The 22282-nt window shown below is 42.0% G+C and overlaps 2 protein-coding genes across 2 annotated transcripts in view; one reads left to right on the top strand and one right to left on the bottom strand.

The window, feature by feature from the left end:
• LOC148103302 (polymeric immunoglobulin receptor-like) overlaps positions 1–22282 on the top strand; it is a 796664-nt gene that overhangs the window by 555003 nt on the left and 219379 nt on the right. The window lies entirely within an intron of this gene.
• LOC148103313 (nuclear factor 7, brain-like) lies at positions 16083–18169 on the bottom strand. Its single transcript, XM_087831921.1, has 2 exons — positions 18129–18169; positions 16083–18027 (listed from the first exon to the last, which is right to left on the bottom strand). Exon 2 carries the CDS (start codon positions 18008–18010, stop codon positions 16610–16612), a length of 1401 nt encoding a protein of 466 aa, XP_087688047.1. The 5' UTR covers positions 18011–18027; positions 18129–18169; the 3' UTR covers positions 16083–16609.

The following is a 22282-nucleotide window of genomic DNA, read 5'->3' as shown; positions in this document are numbered from 1 at the left end:
TGGCATTGTGTGATGAACTCTGTAGTCCTCGTCTGAAAGTAAACGCAAAAACTGAGTTTTAAAAAACCTCTGCTTGCAGTGATTTGAAACGCCATTTACATGTGGACGAAAGTCCCAAACGCATAGAAACAGCTGCGTTTTCAAAAATACCCGTGTACGTGTGGACATAGCATAAAAGAGTTAGAAGTGTATTTTATTACTACCTGTAATTTATTGCAGTTTACTTGTATTTGCTAAATTGTTGACTAAAAGTTTGAGGTGTGAAATAAACCACAATGGAGTTTGAAGACAAAATATGGGTGTGTGTGGCTGGAGGACATGTTTCTTGTAAAACAAAGGGGGGCCTTGCAAAAAAAGTTTAGGAACCACTGGGCTAAATGTTGATCTAATACTTTGTGATCTGGTTCATTGTGTTGTTTTTGTTGTTTTGTTTTTGTTTCTTTATCTTCAGAGAGCATAGAAAACAACTGCATGCTATTCTTAGTTAGTGTATTGTCTGTCTTTGTTAATGTCTGTTTATAATGGAGCACTGTAACAAAAAAATAATTTCCCCTAGAGATCAATAAAGTATTCTGATTCTGATGATTCTGATCATGTTTAAAATTCTTCTTCTAGCCTGCTGATCCTGCTGCTGTTTCCAGTGAATCTGGGGAAGAATCGGAATATTTTTTTCATCCAGAATTTCTTCGGTGTGACAGGATGGATATTATATCTTGGTTCATCCCACTTTCAGTCTGGCGCATTAGTGGGCACTAGTATAAATAGTGGCCATCTGAGCATCCCCGAATCGTGTACCTGTGATCTCCTTTCGGTCACCTGACTTCCCCCGGTGTTTCAGGTAGGAGCTGTGTACATGTTGTTGTTGCCTCCGCCTGAATTGGCAGTACTTGTGTTGATTGTGGTGTTCGTGTTACAGAGATCACCCGCGGATTACCTTCCTGAAGCCACCATCGTGGCTGGTATGTGTTTACTCTGTGCAGTGCATACATTATTTTACTCGTGATAAACCAGTGTTGTTTATAGGTCATAGCTGCAAAAGCCTCCTATGAGCCACTTAGGGTCCCGGAGTCCCTAACACACATCACAGTCATCAGTCTGTAGAAACTACGAGGTGAGTTTTATTACTAACTTTAATTTGTTTTGGGAGCATGGAGGGACTTACTGGAGGAGGAGTCTGCACCCTAATAGAGCTAGTTCTTTGCATGTTATAATATCATAAACATATCTTATGGTCTATAACACACATCTTTCTCTGGTTGCTCACATCACCCAGCTTCCACAATACCTGATCAAGCTCCACTCGCCTGAACAATTTTATATCATTTTGTAGGCTATTGGGCAGTGTCTAAGCAGAATAAGTTGTTATGCAGGGCGATCTACTAATAATTCACTATAATTAAAAATAATTCAAATTTAAATAGAAAGTTCAGTTGAGTAATTACTGGCACTGATTTAGGCCTTTCCAAAATAATCCAGTGTGAGCTCAAGTTTCAAATGTGTTTCTCTATAAATATAGTGTAGCTATTCACATCAAAGAGAGGAGGCTGAAGGAGAATCAATATGTTCATGATATCAGGGTTCATTCTCTTCACAGAAATCACTGGGCACTGTATGAGGTCCTGAGGACTGAGACTAAAGTGGAGCTCAGGATTTCTCCAGAGGAGAACTGCATTTTTACACATTTAATCCACCTTAAATGTGTGTGGAACAGCTGACCAGACTATTAGACAATAACATTTTGTGTGGCTTTCATTCACAAAGTGACTCTGAGCTTCTTTAATGAATCTTTTTAATGTTAATGCTTTGCACTGTCAGTAACTCTGGCCCTAAATGTTTTCTAGCTTCGTGACGAAGAGATATTTTTACAGGCTGCTCTCATTTAAATATAATTTGCATAAAAACATCAGGGTACAAACACACTGTGTTTTTTGTTTTCCACTGCAGACATCCCACATTTTAATGAAACCTGTATGAAGTCAGTCAGATTCCTTATCAGGTCACCTATCCACCGTGATAACCAATTGAAGGAAAACTGTACAGGAAAAGGAGACTAAGTTGATGTAGTAAGTTGACGTGATTACAACAGGACAGCAACCTTCTTCACTTTGACTAACTGCCAGAGAAACACCATTAAAGGACTGAAACTTTTCTTGGAGACAAATCATTTACAGCCTTTTTTCCCACCTTCACAGATGCAGGTATTTAAAATCCACTTGAACAATTAAATTCCTCACACACAGAACTCAACAGCCAGGTGCACAAAGCTGTCATCACACATGAAAGCTAACAGGTAGAAGCTAGAAATGCAGTGAGTAAGCTACAGCAGTTACATGATCGTTTATTTTTAGAGAGAGGACCAACCTTACCTAGTTTATCAGACCCTGGTTCGGTTTCAGATGAACGATTATTGCTGATTATATCCAGCAGAATCTAAATAATAACATGGAAAGTTAAATGTGTTGAATTTCTGACATCATTACTTAAAATTTTCAGCTCAGATGTTTTTTGGTGCCATGTTGGTAGAACACAGTCATTACGGAAGGACTGTGTTCTACCACTTTTAAAAATATTATTCTTTTGCCATTATATTTAAACTTTTCTCTTGATGCTGCAGGGACTGCAGGTAATTTCATTGTACTTGTCAAAATGACAATAACATATTCTGAATCTGATAATTTACACTAACTGGATACAGTTTTCTGACACAGAACTTAAATGTGTTTTTCAGCCCTAGAAATCTTATGTCTTATGTCTGTCCTCTGCATTTATGAGGTTACAAGGGACAAAAAAGGCTGAAAAGTAATGAGATTTGATCCCCTACTCCTGTGTGCTGGACTCTAACTCAAAAACACACCCATAGTGTTTGCATAGTACTAGGTTTATTCAAAACCAAATACGTCAGTGAAACAAACAAACAATCTTACACATGTAGGAATTTGTTTGTCTGTGAATGGATGATGGCTGGTTTGGTCTGTATTTGTTTGCTACAGAGGTCTGTTTGCCCACATTTTCTGTACTTGTTATATTTTATCTTCTGACTTTTCATTTTTGAGCAATTTACTTTTGTAAAACATTTTGCTCATCTGAAATGAAACTTCAGTAAGTTTCTGCTGACCTGACACTGTTTTTTATCTGTCAGTGGATTTTTTTACATCCTGATGGTCAGAAGAGTGTTTGGGGGTTTCAGAGATCCTTCAGAAAAACAGTAAGTGTTTAAAATGACGTCTTTCAGTCTTTTAGGTAATCTGACAGGTTGACTGAAGTCTGTGAGCTTTAGTGGATTAACAGATTGTTAATGTTCTGGAGTAACAGATGGTCTGTAGTATGTAGCTGATGGTTGATGGTGAGATGGGTTAAGTTTGTGTTGTTCTGTGGAGATCATTCAAGAACTGAACTTGTTAAACACTAAGACCTGCTTTAGATTTCACCACTTTAGTTATGACACACTTTATGATTGTCCTACAGTCGAATGTAAGAGGTCACAACATCACTTGGCTCAACTTCCTTAAGAGACAAGTCAGATATTTTGCGATTGAGGAAACGGCCAGAAGACAAATTTTGATCTTTATTTAAAACCCAAATTTAAACTTGTGCAGTGAGGTTTAAACTCAGGTTCAGCTGTTCAGTGAAAATACCAGCAGACTCAGACATTTAGAACAAACTAAGAGTCAGATCAGCAGAAACAGAGAACACGGACATGTCTGCTGTAACTGCGTCGCTCTGCTCCACTTTGATGTTTGTCGTGTTCGTCTCGGCAGGTGAGATTTAACTCTGTGATAAACCAGGAAGTTTTGGCTGCACAGTAAAAATATTTCCCTGAGACTTATTTTCATATTGAGTCAGTTTTTCTGTTTGAGACGATGAAACAAGAATCAAACTGCCGTCAGAAACAAAACGTTCTTCTTCTTCAGCGACTGTAACACAAACTGTTCATACATGACGACACATGAGAGGTTCTGATTTTGTTCTGTGGAGATCGTTCAACAACTGAACACTAAAACTTTTCCACTTCGCCTCGTTTGTTGTGACGCACTTATTTCTGCGCATCCTCAGTCCAACCTACCAAACGTCACTCTAACGCCACGTCCTCACGAGACAGGGAAGAGTTTTAACCGCAGCTTTAACTTTATTTAAACCTTAAATTTAATCTGCACTGTTCAGGTTTAAACTCAGGTTCAGTTATTCAGTGAAAATACCAACAGACTCAGACATTTAGAACAAACTAAGAGTGAGATCAGAAGAAACAGAGAACACGGACATGTCTGCTGTAACTGCGTCACTCTGCTCCACTTTGATGTTTGTCGTGTTCGTCTCTGCAGGTGAGATTTAACTGTTAGAAACTAAACTGAGTTTATTTCTGAGATAAAGAGTCTCAGTCTGGTTTACATGCTGATAATATTTCTCTAAGAATTAGTTTCTTATTCATTCAGTGTTGCGATCGACACAAAGCTGGGTGGAGTCTGTGTGTTGGTCAGCAGTTTGCAGCACAGAGACAAAGAAATGTAATGTGTGTGTCAGTGTGATGTGTTGTAGTGTCAGGATGAAACTTTGAGAAACTTCATCAATCTTTGAGATTGATAAGAAGAATGAATAGAATGGCCCTGGGTTACATGTTAATGATTTCTTCAAGAATTATTTTTAGATTATTTTCAGCAGCATGGCAGCACGGTGGTTAGCACTGTTGTCTCACAGCAAGAAGGTCTTGAGTGCAATTCCACCATCAGGCCAGCTCTTTCTGTTTAAAGTTTGTGTGGGTTCTCCCCTGGTACTCCAGCTTCCTCTCACAGTCCAAAGACATGTAGTTAGTGGGGATAGTCTGTGAAGGTTCTCAGTCATCCAGGTCATCGTAGTCTAAGACGCTTCTCCAGAAGCTTGAGAGGTTAAACGTCTTCAAGCAACTTAAAGAACTCCAAGCTCCTTAGACTTAGTGGGGATAGGTTACACCATAGGTGTGAATGTAAGTGCGAGTGGTCTGTGTGTTATCCCACTGGTGACCAGTCCAGGGTGCTCCCTGCCTCTCGCCCTGAGACTGCTGACCCTGAAAAGAATAAGTGAAAGTGGAGAAATTATTTTCATATTATTCGGGTTGTCAGTCGGTGTGATAATGCTAAAGTCATTTATATGGAATCAGGTTTCTGTCAGAAAAACCACACCAGATAAAACATCATCTTGACCTTTAAGAAGGAGAAAGACAAGCTGTGAAATAGAGCCAGAGATTAATAATAACTAATGATTAAATACAGAAGTGACCACTTCTGTATTTATTTCACTTACAACACGATCCTATCTTCATGGACTCTCTGTCCAACCTGTATGAACCTTTAAACAGTGAAATTAGTAACCAATAATCTAACCTGCTGTGGATGATCACGCTGATCAAACATCACTGTGAGTGTGTTTAAAGCTGAAGATATAAATTTTTAGAGACTTCAAAATGGTGTATCTTGAGTGGTAAAGCACTGCCCGGCTCAATGCTCTCTGACTGGTGTACAAGTACAAGTGAACAGTTGTACTTTGACCTTTAACCCCTCTTATCTGTGTTGCTTCTCCCTTCAGACCAGAAAAACATCACAGCTGAGTCTGGACAGGACGTCCCTCTGACATGTCGAGCTGCAAACAACAACATCGTAGTTGTGAACTGGAGCAGAGCTGACCTGAGAGATGAATATGTGCTTTTGTACCAGGATGGTCACTTTGATCCAGACAGCCAGCATCCATCTTTTAAGAACCGGGTGGATCTGCAGGACAGACAGATGAAGGATGGAGACGTGTCTTTGATTCTGAAGGATGTGACGATTAATGATGCTGGAACATACGAGTGTCATGTCTACATGAATGAAACAAGGTCATGGAGCAACATCAGCATCATCTACCTTCATGTTGTTGATCCTCCAGGTGAGTGAGTAGAGTTGAGTGTGTGTGTGATCAGAGGTGAAGCTGCTTCCTGGTTGTTGATGTTTGTTTCTAAAGATGTTGTTGATGAGACTTTGTAGAAAGCAGCTGGTCTGAGTGATGTGATCAGAGTGCAGTAGATAATGTCTGACAGCAGTTTGAAGAGGAAATGGATTCTGTTCTGTTCTTCACTCATCACCTACCTGACAGCTGACACCTCACACCTGTTTCTCACCTGCAGGTCAGACAGGAGGACATATTGGACTGATTGCTGCTGCTGCTGCTGCTGCTGCTGTTGCTTTTGTTGCAATTGTTAAATTTGTGAAGTCAAAGAGAAAGTCTTGTGATTCTAAACCTGGTAATGATCCAGAGGCTCTTTCCACTCTAGAGGACAACTGTGAATCAGATGATCTGAAGATGAATTAGAATTCTGCTGAACATCCATCAGATGGCTGCAGACGTCAAACATCCATAACGTGGTGTTATTTCTCATTTCTCTGCTGATCATCATGTTCAGACTCACAGACCAACAGTGTGTGTCTGTGCTGTCTGTCAGTGACTCTGAACTACAGTTTATTCATCTTCAGGCTGTTCATGAGATTTACTGACACAAAGTCAAACTGTGTTACAAACATACATGAATTTCTGATCTCAGAGTCAGTGAGTGTTTCTGTGTTGGAGCTTCAGCTTCAGCTGTTTGTAAGAACTTGTTCTGTGAGAGATGAACAACAGATACAGTTACAAATGAATGAGCTTTGACTCAGCTTGGATGTAGAAAGGTTGTCTAAGTCAAACTGAGCTCTTTCCTGTTTCTTTCTTTCCTCTTTTCTGCCAGTCTTTTAGGGTCTGTCTCTACCAGCTTTGCACATCTAAATACTGGCAGCTGTAATTGCAGCAACAGGTGGTTCTACAAAGTATTGACTCAGGGGGCTGAATAATTACGCACACCCCACTTTTCAGTTATTTATTTGTAAAAAATGTTTGGAATCATGTATGATTTCTGTTCCACTTCTCACATGTACACCACTTTGTGTTGGTCTTTCACGTGGAATTCCAATAAAATTGATTCATGTTTGTGGCTGTAATGTGACAAAATGTGGGAAAGTTCAAGGGGGCTGAATACTTTTGCAAGCCACTGTAGTAATTATTTTCTCATCAAATTCGTAATGTTGGTTAACACACTTACACCCTCCCTTCTCCCTCTTCAGGTGCAGTGTGAGATTTGTCTCAGATGGGCATATTTTGGATGTGCTCAATATGAGACCAGCCTGGTCAAGTACTTGTGTGAAAAATGTGCATAATTTGTTATGAATACTGTTTCTTTTCCACTGCTTTCCCCCTGTGTTCTGTTGGATCTGTAAATGTCAAATATCTGTAAATATATTCAGTAAATATATACTGTAACTCTAATGGAGTGAGTTCATTGTCAAAGTTTATATAGTCAGGTGTTCCAATCACTTAAATGGTGACAGGCGTATAACAGGAAGTATTACGTTCCAAACCATGCTACCTTTGTGAATGTGACCTACAAGCACACTTTAACGGGTAAAAAGAAGTGGCAAACCATCCTGGCTTTATGAATATGAGCTACAAGCATACTCTGATAGGCAAAGTTAAGTTAAGTAAACCCTCATTCCTACTTAAATTTGTGCTCGAATTACTCTGTGACAGCAGAAATTTGTATAAACTACTTAGGGAGGAAATTTTGACAAAGTAGGATGTTTTTTTCCTAACACCGTCCTACCCATTTAAATTTATGCTGGAATTATTGTGTGGCAGCAGAAATGTGCATAAATTATGTACAGTAGGACATTTTGCCAAAGTAGGGCCGTTTGTCAGAACACCGGCACTTCGCGGCATATTTCTTCAATCGCTCAATGATCAAAGGAAGGATCAGCTAGCTTCGCGAGATGAGCCAGCTTCTTTTGAGGAGTTGGGGCGAGAGAGAATGAAAAGCATCCTTGTATTCAGAGGTCGCCGTTCCGGGTCGCACCCCCGCTCACCTCCCCCGCACCTCTACCAGTTTTCACCCCCACGATCTTGCGTCCTCCTTCACCCCCTGCTGAATCCATGCAAATCGAACGCTCGCGTCTTACGTCCGAGGAGAGGGAGCGGCGTTTCCGAGCAGGGGAGTGCCTGTACTGCGGCCGAATGGGACATCGTATTGCAGTCTGCCTGGTTCGCCCAAATGGGAATGCCCACCGGTGAGTACGGGGATATGGGTGGGCAGTGTCGTGTTTTTAATAAAACACCAATAGTAGTGAGCAAGCTTCTTTATTTTAACGTGGCTCATATCCATGCATGTAAAACATAACCTGCCGCTGCTTCTACGACACAGTATATATCACAATTTGGTTAGACAGCCTCCTAGTGGTGAAGCTGAACTAACCCACATAACTCCTATCAACACATCCCCTTTTCTTTAGATGTTAACTGCTGAACAACACTGTGGAAACATACCTAACAGGTGGTGTGTTGTTGTCATCACACTGTCCTTCCGATGGTCCCATTGTCTTTTGAGTGTACAGTAAACTCCTCCGATTTCTCCTTAATATCAGTCCATCTTCAGTTTTCACATTGTATGATCTTGGGTTTACCTCCTCCAGTACAGTTGCTCTCTTTGTCCAGATGTTTGCATCTTCCACTCTGACTGCTTCTTTGGATGCGAGTGGTTTTAGACTTTTTGAGGACTTGTCAAAGTTGACCTTTTGTCTCTTCTGCAACTGTTTCATTTTGTCTCTCACTTGTTTGTGTTTCCTGGTTGTTGTGTAAGGAAGAGAGGTCCGTAGTTTTCTTCCCATTAATATTTCTGCTGGTGACTTGCCATGCTCCAGTGGTGATGCTCTGTAGCTCAGTAGTGCCAAATAAGGATCTGCCTTACTATCTTGTGCTTTCTTTAGTAACTGTTTCCCAATGTGCACACCTTTCTCTGCTTTCCCATTGGACTGTGGATCCAGGGGGCTTGAGGTCACATGTTTAAAGTCATATTCCTGAGCAAATAGTTGGAATTCTCTACAACTATAGCAAGGTCCATTGTCACTCTGAACAATCTGTGGTATCCCATGTCTAGCAAATATTGATTTCATGTGCATTATGACACAAGTAGCTGACATGTTGGACAATAATGCCATCTCTGGATAGTTTGACAAGTAATCAATAACCAGCAGGTCGTTTTGTCCTCCCAGGTGGAAAATGTCTGTTCCGACTTTCTGCCATGGTTCCTCCGGTATGTCTGTTATGGTCAGAGGCTCTTTTGGTTGTTTGGCCTGGTGTTTGATACACGTATCACAAGTTGAAACCATTTTCTCAATGTCTGCATTTATACCTGGCCAATAGACTGCTGTTCTGGCTCTCCGTTTGCATTTCTCTATGCCTAGATGTCCCTCATGCAGTCTTTTCAGGATGTCTCCTCTCAGTGAGTGTGGAATTACTACTCTGTTTTGTCTTAGCAGAAGTCCATTCACAACACTTAGTTCTGCTCTTATGTTGTAGTATGTTTTGCATTCACCTCTTGGCCATTTCCCATTCAACAGTGTTACAACTCTTTGCAGACTAGAGTCCTTTTGTGTTTCAGCCTTGATCTGATGTGATTTTCTGTCTGACATAGGAAGTGACTCTGCTATCAGGTTTACATGTATATTTACATCCATCTCTGTGGAGCTTTGCTCTTTGTTTGGGGTTGTGGCCCTAGAGAGCGCATCTGCTAACACAATGTGTTTACCTGGTGTGTAGATCTAGTTGAAATCATAGCGCTGTAGCTTCATCATCAATCTTTGAATGCGTGGAGACATTTCACTTAAGTTTTTCTTGATTATGGCTATCAATGGCTTGTGGTCAGTCTCTGCCACAAATGTTGGCAAACCATAGACATAGGTGTGGAACTTTTCAAATCCAAAAACTAGCCCCAATGTCTCTTTTTCTATTTGGGCGTAGCGAGATTCTGTCTCTGTCATTGCTCTTGAGGCATATGCCACTGGCCTCCAGTGGTCTCCATAAGCCTGCAACAACACTGCGCCGATCCCGGCCTTCGATGCATCTGTTGACACTTTTGTTTTTCTTTTTGGATCAAAATACGCCAAAACTGGCTCTGTTGTAAGTGTCTTTTTCAGTTGTTGCCACTCGTTTTCCAGTTCTTTATTCGCAGCTATTGTGTAGAAGCTGTCTCAGGTGCACTGTTTTGGCCGCCAGGCTTGGGATGAATTTTCCAATAAAGTTAACCATTCCTAGGATTCTCAACACACCTTTTTTATCTTCAGGACATGGCATTTCCAGTATAGTTCGTAGTTTTTCCTTGTCCGGCTCGATGCCTTCGGCTGTCAGCTTGTCACCGAGAAAGGTAATGTCACCCACACCAAACTGACATTTTGCTCTGTTCAGTTTAAGTCCATAACGTTTCACTCTTTCCAAAACCTTTATTAGTCTCTCATTGTGCTGCTGTAGTGTGGATCCCCACAAAATGATGTCGTCCATATAAACTCTGACTCCCTCGATTCCTTCGATCATATGCTCCATGGTCCTGTGGAATATCTCAGGAGCTGAAGAAATTCCAAAAGGCATTCTCAAAAAGCAGTAACGCCCAAATGGCGTGTTGAACATGCAGTATTTTGTACTGTCCTCATGAAGCTTGAGTTGCCAAAATCCTTGGGACGCATTTAGTTTGCTAAAAAATTTTGCACCAGCCATTTCACTTGTTTCTTCTTCTCTTGTAGGTATCTGGTAATGCTCTCTTTGTATGTTAGCATTTAAGTCTTTCGGATCCATGCAGACTCTAAGAGCGCCGGTTGGTTTTTTAATGCACACCATGGAGTTAACCCATTCAGTAGGTTCTTCAACTTTTCTTATAACTTCCAGTGCCTCCATCCGCTCTAGTTCCTCTTTAAGCTTGTCTTTAAGAGCAGCTGGAACACGTCGAGGTGCATGAACCACAGGCTGAGCTCCTTCTTTCAGCTTTATCTTGTAGGTGAAGGGTAAGACTCCAAACCCCTTGAATATGTCTGGGTACAGATCCACTATTTCTTTCACACTTTTGGGCTCAGAGCTGTTTATACTGTATACCACTCTGACTAGGCCGAGTCTCTCACATGCTTCATCTCCCAACAGAGATTCATGTCCCTCTGGCACAATGATAAACATCAGACTGTGATATTTTCCTTTTACTTGTACCCTGAGCCTGCATTTACCTTTGGTTTTGATTGGTTCTCCATTATATGCTTGGAGTAAACTGTTATTTTGGAATATGTGTGGTTTCGTTTTCATTGCTTTCACATCCAGCTCATTCACCAGATTAGCCTTGGCTCCTGTGTCCAGTTTGAAGGTTACCAGGGCTCCATTCACTGGTAACATCTCTGTCCATTTGTCCTGCTTCACTGTACTGACTGCAGGTTGGTCCATGGGTGTATCGTGCTGCATTACCATTCCCACAAAAAACGTGTCACTGAGAGCAGTTTCTTCTACTGTGTGTACTCTCTTTTGCATATTTTACCATAAAATACCATTGTTTCCTTCCATGTTTTGTGCCACATCTTGTGCACAAGAAAGTGTCTTTTGATTCTTTCTGTTCTTTTTTGTACGTGCGCCCTGCCTGCCGTGTATTAACTGCAGCTACAGCTGTGCTTTCCGTGTCTGTTTCCCTTGGCGACCCGCTGAAGGTTTTTGCATGTTGTATTGCGAGCTCACTGGCATGACAGGCTTTCACAGCACTTGCTAGAGTCAGATCCACCTCTCTCAGAAGCCTCTCTCTTATTTTTGTATCTTTTATTCCAAATACGATCTGGTCTCTTATCATAGATTCTTGCAGCTGTCCAAAATCGCATGTTCTTGCCTTTAAGTTGAGGTCGGTCAGAAATGTATCAAAACTCTCTGAAGGTTGTTGTATATGTAACGGAGCGAAGGTGATTTTATTTCCACAGTGATTTTTTTTAAAGGAGGGAAACCTTCCTCCAAACGGACAGAGCAGTGGAGCCACCAAGGGAAAGCACACGAATTAAAAACTATAATTAAAATATAATTTATTATATTTAAATAGTTAAAAATGTAAAATGAATTAAAACAACCCTGGCCCAGGGGACAACACAATAAAAATCAATAAAACACAACATTAAAAATCCAGTGAAGCGGTGCAGGAGGGGAACCCAGCGGCGTCCTCGCCTTCCTCTCCGCGTTCTGCGCCCCGGTACACTAAAGAAAGGGAGGCAGCGGCAGTTACTACTCTTTTAGGCAGCTTTCATTCATTAAAAGGGGAAAGTCAAAAGACTTACCCCGGGTGGGCAGAGCTCTTAACTCTGCCCGCCGCTTCTTTGTAACCGCCAATCGGCACCGGCCCGTCTCGTCGCCTCTAATTCCCTGCAGACGCGTAATTTGGCCTCCTGTTGCTGCAGCAGTCGGACCGCTCGCTCCGCGTCTCTGGTTGCCGGCGCTGTATCCTCCTCTCTCCTTGATGCCAAGCTCCACCAGCCTTATGTGTCACTGAGCACTCTCTGTAAATTACCACTCCCGTTCCTCTCAGGTGTGTCAAATTAGTAAAAAGGGGAAAAAAGGGCGGAGTCTCTCCAGGACAAATTGACAGATGCAAAAACCCACATCCACGCTTTGATAGATTCTGGAGCTGAACAAAATTGAATGGATTCTAAGAGTTTGAATTTAACTCTCACTCCCCTCGAACCGCCGATCCCTGCGTCAGCGCTGAATAACAAGGTTTTCGCCCCGATCAGTCACCAAACTGCACCCATTAGTCTAATCCAGGGGTGTCAAACTCAATTGCACAGAGCCAAACTTGAGCCAAAACTCAAGGTCGCAGGCCAAACAAGATAAACATTTATTGAATACACTAAAACAATGTTTTTAAAACATAAATATGAATAAAAACAGACAGGAATATTATTCCAGATTAACCTCTTAAGCCCCAACACCCCCTGATACGGGGGCAAAAAGCAGGAAATCAGGTAGTCTTGGGGCTTAAGAGGTTAAATAAACTTTAACTTTAAATATTTTGCTCTTCATAAAAAATATATGCTGCCAAAAACGCCAAAAATAAATGAAAGCATTCACAAGGTCCGAGCCGCATGTAGACGGAGCTGAGGCATTGCTTCAGGAATGGAGCTAATAAACTCTGCGGACCAATCAGTGTCGTACTTTGCCTTGAGTGCATCATTACACTGCAGCTCCATCTGAATCTGCACAGGTGCATCTCAGCAAAGTCCACGGACTTGGTTCAACATTACTTGGCAACAGGGAAAGTGAGGCAAGTTGCACTGGTGCATTAGTGACAGCTTCATTTGAAATGCCTTCACCGCATCATACATGCCATGTCCATGAACTGACAGGTTTCCTTGCTGAGGAAAATCTGTCAGTTGACGGTGATTTAAACTTTTAGCTCAGATAAAATTTACGGTCTGCGTCACGGTGATCATTACATGCTCCATTTTTAGGACTTTACCACACAGCCTTTCCTGGTGTGTGATGCAGTGATGTTAACTCACCGGTACAGTTCTCCTCCAGCATCTTTACTCGCATCCTGCTGACTAGTCCGCTTTTTTCACGGCACAGCACCGGCGCTCCATCTGTTGTAAGTCCAACAAGTTTGTCCCAGGACAGTTTCATGTCGGTTACACTTTGACATACGTTTTTAAAAATGTCTTTTCCTGTCGTTGTCCCATGTATCGATTTAATTTCCAATATTTCCTCTCCAAGGATGAAAATGGCCAGCTGTGCAATGTCCATCATGTCTGTCCTTTCATCCACAGCAAGAGAGTATGCAATAAAGTTTTTGCTTCTTTCACACAACTGTGTTCTTAAATCAGTGGCCATCTCACCAACCCGATCAGCAATCGTATTTCTGCTCAGGCTCACATTTGCCAAAATTTGCGTTTTGTCTGGACACAAGACGTCGCACAGTTTCATCATGCAGCTCTTCAGAGCGGTACCAGGCTGATTTGGCTCCTCTGCTACAATAAAACTTGCTTTCACAACAGCTTCACTTTGTGATTTTGCTCTAATGAAAAAAGTCTGCTGAAATGTCAGATTCTTCTTTAGCTCTTCTACTTTCTGTAGTTTCTGCTCTGCATTTAGGTTTTTCAGCTTATCCTGACGTTTTGTCTCGTAGTGCCTGAGTCTTAAATTAAATTCCTTCATTACAGCCACATTAGCTCCACTAATAAGACACACGGGTTTAGCAACAATGTCTGTAAACATATATTCAGTCACCCACTGGCGCTGAAAGGCTCTGCTTTCAGAGTCAACTTGTCTCTCCACCATTGTGAGCGGCTAGCTTCACAATAACAGAAGTTTGACTTGATTGAGGTGGGAATGTTCCCAGTTAGCCTAGCGTTCAACAAGGAGGCTGCAGCACTGCATTATTGGATCTGTAGTTTGTATATTATTAGCGCCTCATATCGCCGGGCCATGCATAACAATAATAGTACATCTATATAAAATGATCTCGGCCGGATATAAATGTACGCCAGGCCGGATGTGGCCCGCGGGCCTTGACTTTGACACATGTGCAGTGTTTATACCGTTATGGAAAAAAACAAGAAAAAAACAAAAAAACATCGGCCCATTAAAACAAAAAATCACCTGGCCCACCGGGCAAGTGCCCGGTATGCCCGATGGCCAGTCCAGCTATGGTCTCAGGTTTCTTACTTTCAGTAAAGTTTCACTGTTAGAGCCCTGACCAGCATCCTGCAGCATCTGGAGCAGCTGTGTGGTGCTGTCATGGCAATAAGGATCCAAATCTGTGGGGATGTTTCCAGCAGGGGTTATAACCTGCTGTCAGAAAAGTGTGCCTAATAAAGTGGCAGTGTTTATGTCACAGTGCAGCACCATCAGAAAACGGTGGTTTACATCTCTGTTACAGGAAACCTGAAGAGTTAAAACACAAGAGAAGAAAATCTAAACGTTACACAAAGAAGATAAAAGAACTAAACTTCATAAAAACTTCACAAATGATGCTTTAAATGAAAAATAAATCCCTGTAAATAATTCAACAGGTCACATATTAGAACCACCTTAACTAAACTCTGTAGCCGGTCACTGTGGTTTGTCCCAGCAGCTCTTAGGAAACAAACTGCTAACTTCAGTGTCAGCACACACTGTTAGTAAACTATGCAACACTGAATTCAGGTTTCAGTTGTGTTAAGTTGTGAAGTTGTGATTAAAGTGTTCTTACTGACACAGGTAGGATGGTCAGGCGTCCTCTGTTCCTTCACCGTTCATGAACTGTCACTTATAAAATGCTGCCAAACATCAACTACACTCAATAACTAAACGTGTGCAGGTTAAAGTGATGGACGCCCAGATCTGCACTCCAAATACAAACAGACTAAAGGTGTTTCCTTCAGAAACAAAGACAATATTTACAAAGATCTCACAGGTAAATTGTGAGCGATCACAGCAGCATCTCATCCTGACTAACAGCTTTTAGATGCAGGGAGAGCGTCGTGGTTCAGAGGTGGTTCAGCAGATGATGAAGGCCTTTCTGTTGCATTGTGTAGTGCTGTGGATGCCATGATGGTTGACTGGGTCTGCTTCTACTGAACTCACAAACACTTCTGAGGTATTTACACCTGAAGCCTCATTTAATGTGAGTCAGAAACAAACGGCTCACCTGTGATTAATGGATGTTTCCCTGCATTTATATTTTCACACAGTTTCTTTCTTACAGCAGGAAAACTGAACAGAATGTATGTAAGAGGTTAGAGTGAGGATGACGTCACTTCATACAGAAAATACATGTTTGTCTGTTTTGATGATGAAGGACTTCTTTAGCTCTGTAAACAGCTACACTTGAGAGGACAGAGGTGATTTCATGGATAAATAACAATGTGTTTATCAGCTTTCATCATCGCAGTGCAGACGTGACGTCAGATCTATCAAACTGAAGGCCGTCTCTCTGATGACGTCACAGAGCAGAGTCGTTCTGTCCAATAAAGGATCTCAGATCAGCTGCTGCCATCTTGTGGCCACAGTTGGTTACTGTCTCTGAAAGTTGTCTCATGTTTCCTGTTTTCCTGTTAACAAAGGCTGGAGCTCATCATGCTGAGAGGGCAGCAGCATTTTTTGGCTCTTCACACATGTTCATTATATTCTGATGATCCTGGATGGAGACAAACTACAGATAAGTGTGTTCAGCCCAACTAGTTGATCTCATTACAGCAGTTTGATGTTTCCCTTTGAATCCCCCTGAAGATCCTGACAGTGAAGCACGTACATAATACTCCAGCCTTTCAACTCTGAGCTTATTTAGTTCTATTAATACACTGAAATCTCATTTGTGTCATGAAGAAAGTCTTTAATCAAACAGAATTCAAAGATCAGAAACATTTCATATATGGAGTTAAACATGAATCATTGTTTCAACAATAGATTTATTGTTGTCATAAACAGACAAGAAGACAACAACAAACTGCTCCTCCCATTCAACACATGTCAGTCCATATCCCAGCAAACGAAATCATCTCCATTTACACATCAAATAGAAACATGAATCACTTGTAATGATTAGAAACTTGATAGAATTTCAAATCTAGTTTGGGGAGTCATTCAGTGAGAAACAGTGAAATGATTTTCCATGTGAAAAGGTGGACAGCAGAAACAGAAAGAAACAGTGAGAACTAAAAGAGAAACAAAGAGCTTTGGAACAACGAGGCAGCAGGAGGACAGCTGCAGTTTAACAGCTTCAATTCACTGACAGGAAACAACATTAGAAATATCATCATCCTCAACTCATCTGCTGCACTGACACTGACACCTTCAACGGACACACCTTCACTTTACCAACAGTAAAAACAGTGTCAATATATGGAAACATCCTGTGAGTGAAAGTGTGTGTGAAGGTGTGTATGTGTGTGTTAGTATCAGGATCAGAGAACGACAGCTTTCCTCTGTTCCAGTCCAGATTCACTCTGATCCTCTGGAACTTCTTCTGGACTGAGAGATCAGTGAGAGGAGTTGATGGTGAGAGTGCTGAGTATTTACCTTCATAGAACCGTATTCTCCATAATCCAGACAGTATGATTCCCTTCCTCTGCACAGACTCTGCAAACACACCCAGTATCCACCCTGTACTGTCTCCAACTTCGACATCCCAGCTGTGAGTCCCTGAGTTAAAGCCCTCAGAGCCCAGGACAGAGTAGGAATAATCAATCCTCTCTGGAATATCAGGAAGATTCTGCCTCTTTCCTCTTCCTCTCACACTGGTCAGATCTTCAGACAGGATGAGTTTTGGATTTGCAGTGTTTGGGTCCAGAATGAGAGGAGTGTAGGAGACCATGTCCTTCATGTTGTTCCAGATGTTGAAGGTCAGGTTGCCCAGGTGTTTGGCCTGGTCTATCAGAGCTCCTGAGGGCAGCTGTGGATCATCCAGCAGGGGGCAGCGCTGGACTCTTTCCACTGCAGCCTTGTAGTTGTGCAGGAATGAGACGTCTTCAGCTCTCAGCTCCTCCTCTGTGGCTCTGACTGTGTCTGAAAGAGCTGCTATCTCTCTGCTCAGAGCCTCCATCTTCTCCTTCATCATCCCACTCTTCTGCTCCTCTTCCTCCCTCAGTGCAGCCAGCCTGGCCTCCTCTTCCTCTGCTAGAAACTGGTGAAGCTTCTTAAACTGCTCCTTAATCTGCCTCTCTGTGTGTCGGGCCTGGACCTTAATGTGTTCTGCTGTTTGATCAAACTTCACTTGAACTTCTTCACAAACCTTTAACTTCTTCTTTAAGGGCTCCAGAGTTTCCTGAAGTTCCTTCTTGTGTTGTTGTGCAGCTTCATCGATGGGTCTGAATCTGTGATTGGTGTGTTTTTCTGAGTCTCTGCAGATGTGACACACTGGCTGCTGATGGTCGAGACAGAAGAGTTTGAGTTTCTCAGAGTGCAGACTGCAGAGAGCCTCTGAAGCTCTCTGATCTCTCTCCTTTAAGAACGACTCACACAGGTTCTTTAAAGCCAGATTTAAAGGTGGTTCATTCCTTGAAGATCTTCTCTTACAAACTGGACACTCGTGTGTTGGTCTCTCTCTCCACCATCTCTTCAGACAGTCTTTACAGAAGCTGTGGCTACATGACAGAAGAACAGGATCTCTGAAGACCTCCTGACAGACCGGACAGCAGAGATCCTCCTCTGATCTGGAAGCCATTGAGTCTGTGAGTGAAGCTGAAAACAGCAGACAGGAAGTACAGTCAGTCCTGGCTCCCCTCCCTCCTCTACCACCTTCACTGAAACTTCCTTTGAGTCGTGTTTTTGCTCAAACTCACATTCAGTGTGTGGAGCGTCAGCAGCTTGAAGCAGCAGTGTTGGAGTTTTCCACTTTTCTCTCCTGTAGCTGGACTCACTAGTCTCACTACTCACTAGTCGCGTTTCATTAGTCAAGGTCAAATCAAAATTAGAAGTAAATTAAAAATGTACCAAAGAAAAGCAATCTGTTTCCTTGCTGTCATAAAGCTCATCACCTGCCAATTAATATGTTAATCCAGCTTTTACATTTCTGCCATCTTGTGGCCACAGTGGACAACTGTCAAAGATGCATTTATTTCAGTCTGGCTGGAGCTGGGCGAGCAGCGAGGGCAGCAGCATGTTTCTGGTGGTTTGCATCTGTGCACTGTGAATAAACTGCTGCTGTGTGAGTGTAAACTGATGGAAGAGCAGCATGCGAGGTGCTCTGCTGCCTCAGCTTTCACCACTGTGCTATGAGTTACGAACTTACTATGAAAGCACAGTTAGGGGACAGCAGCTCTCACCATCTCTGATTATAAAACAGGCATGTTAATCAGGTGCAGGCTCAGCAGCACTTTCAGATGGGCATCTATGAGAATGACAAAATGAGCGGGTGTTTAACCCACTCCACATTACTTTTCTTATTCAGTGTTTTTCACTTCAGTGTTGTCTAAGGGCTATGGCTCTGTATGTATGATTTTAACACTAAATGTTTTGAACAGAGTTTACATTTTGCCACATGAGTGAAAAAAAAATATGACATTTTCTTTGAACTGTTACTCTAAGCTTTCTTTGAGCTGCTTAGTTAAATTCAGAGGATTTAACATCCTATCTACTCACTTGCATACCTTTTCTTATTTTATTTTTTTCTTAGTTTTTATTTCCTTTTTTTTTTCACCACTTATCCAACCAGGCTCGCAGTTTGGCTTTTGTTTTGCAAAAGAAGAGAGGCAGGGATCACTCTGGGATCACTCTGGGCAGGCTGTCAGTCTGGTAATAAAGTATGATGTCCAGACATCAGTGCAAAAGAGCATTTAACGATGTCACTGAAGGTTATAGCTATTACTGTTCAGGGTATTAGAGTGTTCTGTGATGTCACTAGTGTGCACCACTGCCCTGTCTGTGATTTATGGGAGCAACGTGCTTGCATGCGAATACATGGAGAGAGACGGACTTTATATTATATATGTTGCCGGTTCGAGCCCCGGCTTGGACAGTCTCGGTCGTTGTGTCCTTGGGCAAGACACTTCACCCGTTGCCTACTGGTGGTGGTCAGAGGGCCCAGTGGCGCCAGTGTCCGGCAGCCTCGCCTCTGTCAGTGCGCCCCAGGGTGGCTGTGGCTACAATGTAGCTGCCATCACCAGTGTGTGAATGGGTGGATGACTGGATATGTAAAGCGCTTTGGGGTCCTTAGGGACTAGTAAGGCGCTATATAAATACAGGCCATTTACCATTTACCATATGTTTTACCAGAAACCCTTTGCAAATCTACGGGTTGTATGAACACTGTCTGTCATGCTTGATAAGCAGCAGCCATTAAACTATGGCGTTATTTTTGTGCCACTATTCTGAATGCACGTAAAAAAACGTTTGCAGGTGCAAGTGTTGCATTTTTGAGGAGAATTTCATTTTAAGCGAAGAAAAGCTAAATTTGAGTCAACAAACTTCATTGCTGCGTGCAAAAAATGTATTTCAGTGTTTGCTATTATCCACACACACACAGCAGCCCCTCTTGCTCAGTTTTTGTATTTGTGATGGCTCGCAATGTGTTGCTCGTGCACTCAACATTTCTGCCCGTGCACGCTCAACTCTTTCTCTACACCGTTATATTTGTGACACAAAACCAGCCAGACTTGGATGCAAAAAAATCTGATTGGCTGTTCTGGTCTCCAATCAGCTCGAAATGATGAAATGCAATATCCCAAAATGCATTTCATCCAAAACTCAAACGAGGCAGTGGCGGAGGAACACAGAGTGGCAGAGTTTGAAATATTACTCTTTCTGGGTCAACTTTTAAGATATTTTCATGCGAGAATGGTGCTGTGTAAACGTCAAATATCTGCTCGATTTATCAAGACATCACATATTTCCATAAGTTATCTAACGTTTTCGGAGATGCCTGTTAAGGGGGAGGGGGGGGGGGGGCACGGTATGAAAAGAAAAAAAAAAGAATGCTTGGACACTGCTAGCATAATGGACAGGTTTTTGACGGGGCTCCCACACAAACGCAAAGCGATGACACGTCGCCAAATAAGTTTCCAAACCAACTTCCTTCAAAGTCAAAGACTAGAAAATATGATGAAGCATATCCTCCCTGGCTTCACCTGCACAAGTGCCAAGATATGTCTGTGAAGGTTCTCAGTCATCCAGGTCATCGTAGTCTAAGGAGCTTGGAAAGAATAGCGTCAGTTCTAGGGTCAAATGGTGGAGAGTCCCAGATTTAAACCCTGTGGCAGTGTCCCCCCAAAGAGGGACAAAAGGACCCCTGATGATCTTCTACCTAATCACATGAGCCGAGGTGTGAAAACGGGTGTGGGTCACAATCAGCCAGGGTTTCAGGTGAGCTCATTGTGAAACCTAGCCCCACCCTATCACGTGATTTCCTGAGGTCAGATGGCCCATGGTGTGAGTGGGCATTAAGGCGTCTGGGAAGGTGTTTTTTTTTGGGCGGGGGGGAGGGGGGTGTTTAGGTGGTGGGGGGGCGCAAACATTTTTCTTGTAAAACAAAGGGGGTCCTAGCAAAAAAAGTTTGATATTCACTGAACTACGATGACCTAAGACTATGTTAAGCAAAAGGATGGAGGCTGAAGACTGGTGAGTGTCTGAACCACTATTCTCTCAGAGAGCATGATCACCTTACATTAGTGATGGGTAGATGAGGCCTCGTGAAGCGTTTCAGCACATTCCCCAAACTGTATCGATACTGTGTCGACACAGTGTTGCTGTTTTGCTCCATTCTGACACCTGCTGGACCTTAAATATCATTACAGGCAATTTACTTGAGACTCACAACAGACACTGATTCAATGACCAAGTCATACTTGTACACTGTAAGGTATTGTACTGTCCATACAATCATTTTATATCTTCTATATTACACATATTGTAGACATCTTTAAAATATATTGTGAATGACATTAAGTGAAAATTAAAATGAAAGTATTGTGGATGTAATATTACCCATTTGACTCAGAGTTTATTATAAATTTCTATTCAGAAAAATAAGTTTATCCAATGTTTTTGCATTCAGTCTATTGCGTTTTTTTTTTTTTTTACACCATTTCCCCAGCTTTGGAAAACTCAGAGGCACAGATGAAGCTGGGGTACACAAACTGTAAAGCCAGGTGGATAAGGTTCAGATAAGATGTCTTCCTATTCCCCCAGTACGTTACACTCTCTCTCCACAATACTAAGGGGTTGGCAGTCCTTTATAATAAAATTCCGGACTGCCTGGTCCAGAGCAGTCTTCCTAGATGAAAATAATAAAACACATATTAATTTAAAAAAATGATGATAAAGCTGTTCAGTGTCTATATAGGCCGACCTGTGTTCATTCTCGGTGTGTTTGTCTTATTTTCATGTTTGGCTCTGTAATGCCTGAACACTGAGGAGGTGCTTTTGTTTGTGTAAGAAAGCTCCACAGAACAGATGCAACATTTAACCTGCATCAAATGAAATAAATACTTTACACTGCAGGTCACATTGCTGTTTTTCCTGTTCTGATAGATTACACTGAAACAAAGACAGACAAACAGGTACCTTATTTGCAGTTAAAAGATCAAAATGATCCCACACAGCAGAAACATTTCTTTTTCTTTCGAGCTTCATTTTGTTATGGAGAGATGTGTTTTGTTTTTGTTTTTTTAATCTTTGCGAGAGTAATTTTGTGTTTTTTTGGTGGAGACTCATTCCGTTGGCAGATGCGGATGCGGTACCTTTTAAACACAGATTGGCACATTGGCAATGAGCGATACAGCAGCTGTATCGATCACATGACTTTTTCTTAAAGCGACACACACACACCGATACAGGCATCGCTGGGTGAGCTTGATACATGCGTCGGTGCGTCAGTGTTGCTGGACCCATCACTAATATAACATAAAACAGAACTTTGACCTTGCAAGGTGTCAAGAGATGTATTCTAAGACACTTCTTCAGCTGAGAATCAGAGAGGAGAAACACACAGTTTTACTGG

The sequence above is a fragment of the Neolamprologus brichardi genome, chromosome 3 (assembly GCF_056152115.1).
Source record: "Neolamprologus brichardi isolate AB-2024 chromosome 3, ASM5615211v1, whole genome shotgun sequence".
In the NCBI taxonomy this organism is placed as follows: Eukaryota; Metazoa; Chordata; class Actinopteri; order Cichliformes; family Cichlidae; genus Neolamprologus; species Neolamprologus brichardi.
Note: the sequence above shows the minus strand (reverse complement) of the source record. Positions and strands in the feature narration are given on the sequence as shown.

Coding starts and splice junctions, on each gene's coding strand:
- LOC148103313 (XM_087831921.1), bottom strand. CDS start 18,010: ATGGCTTCCAGATCAGAGGAGGATCTCTGCTGTCCGGTCTGTCAGGAG.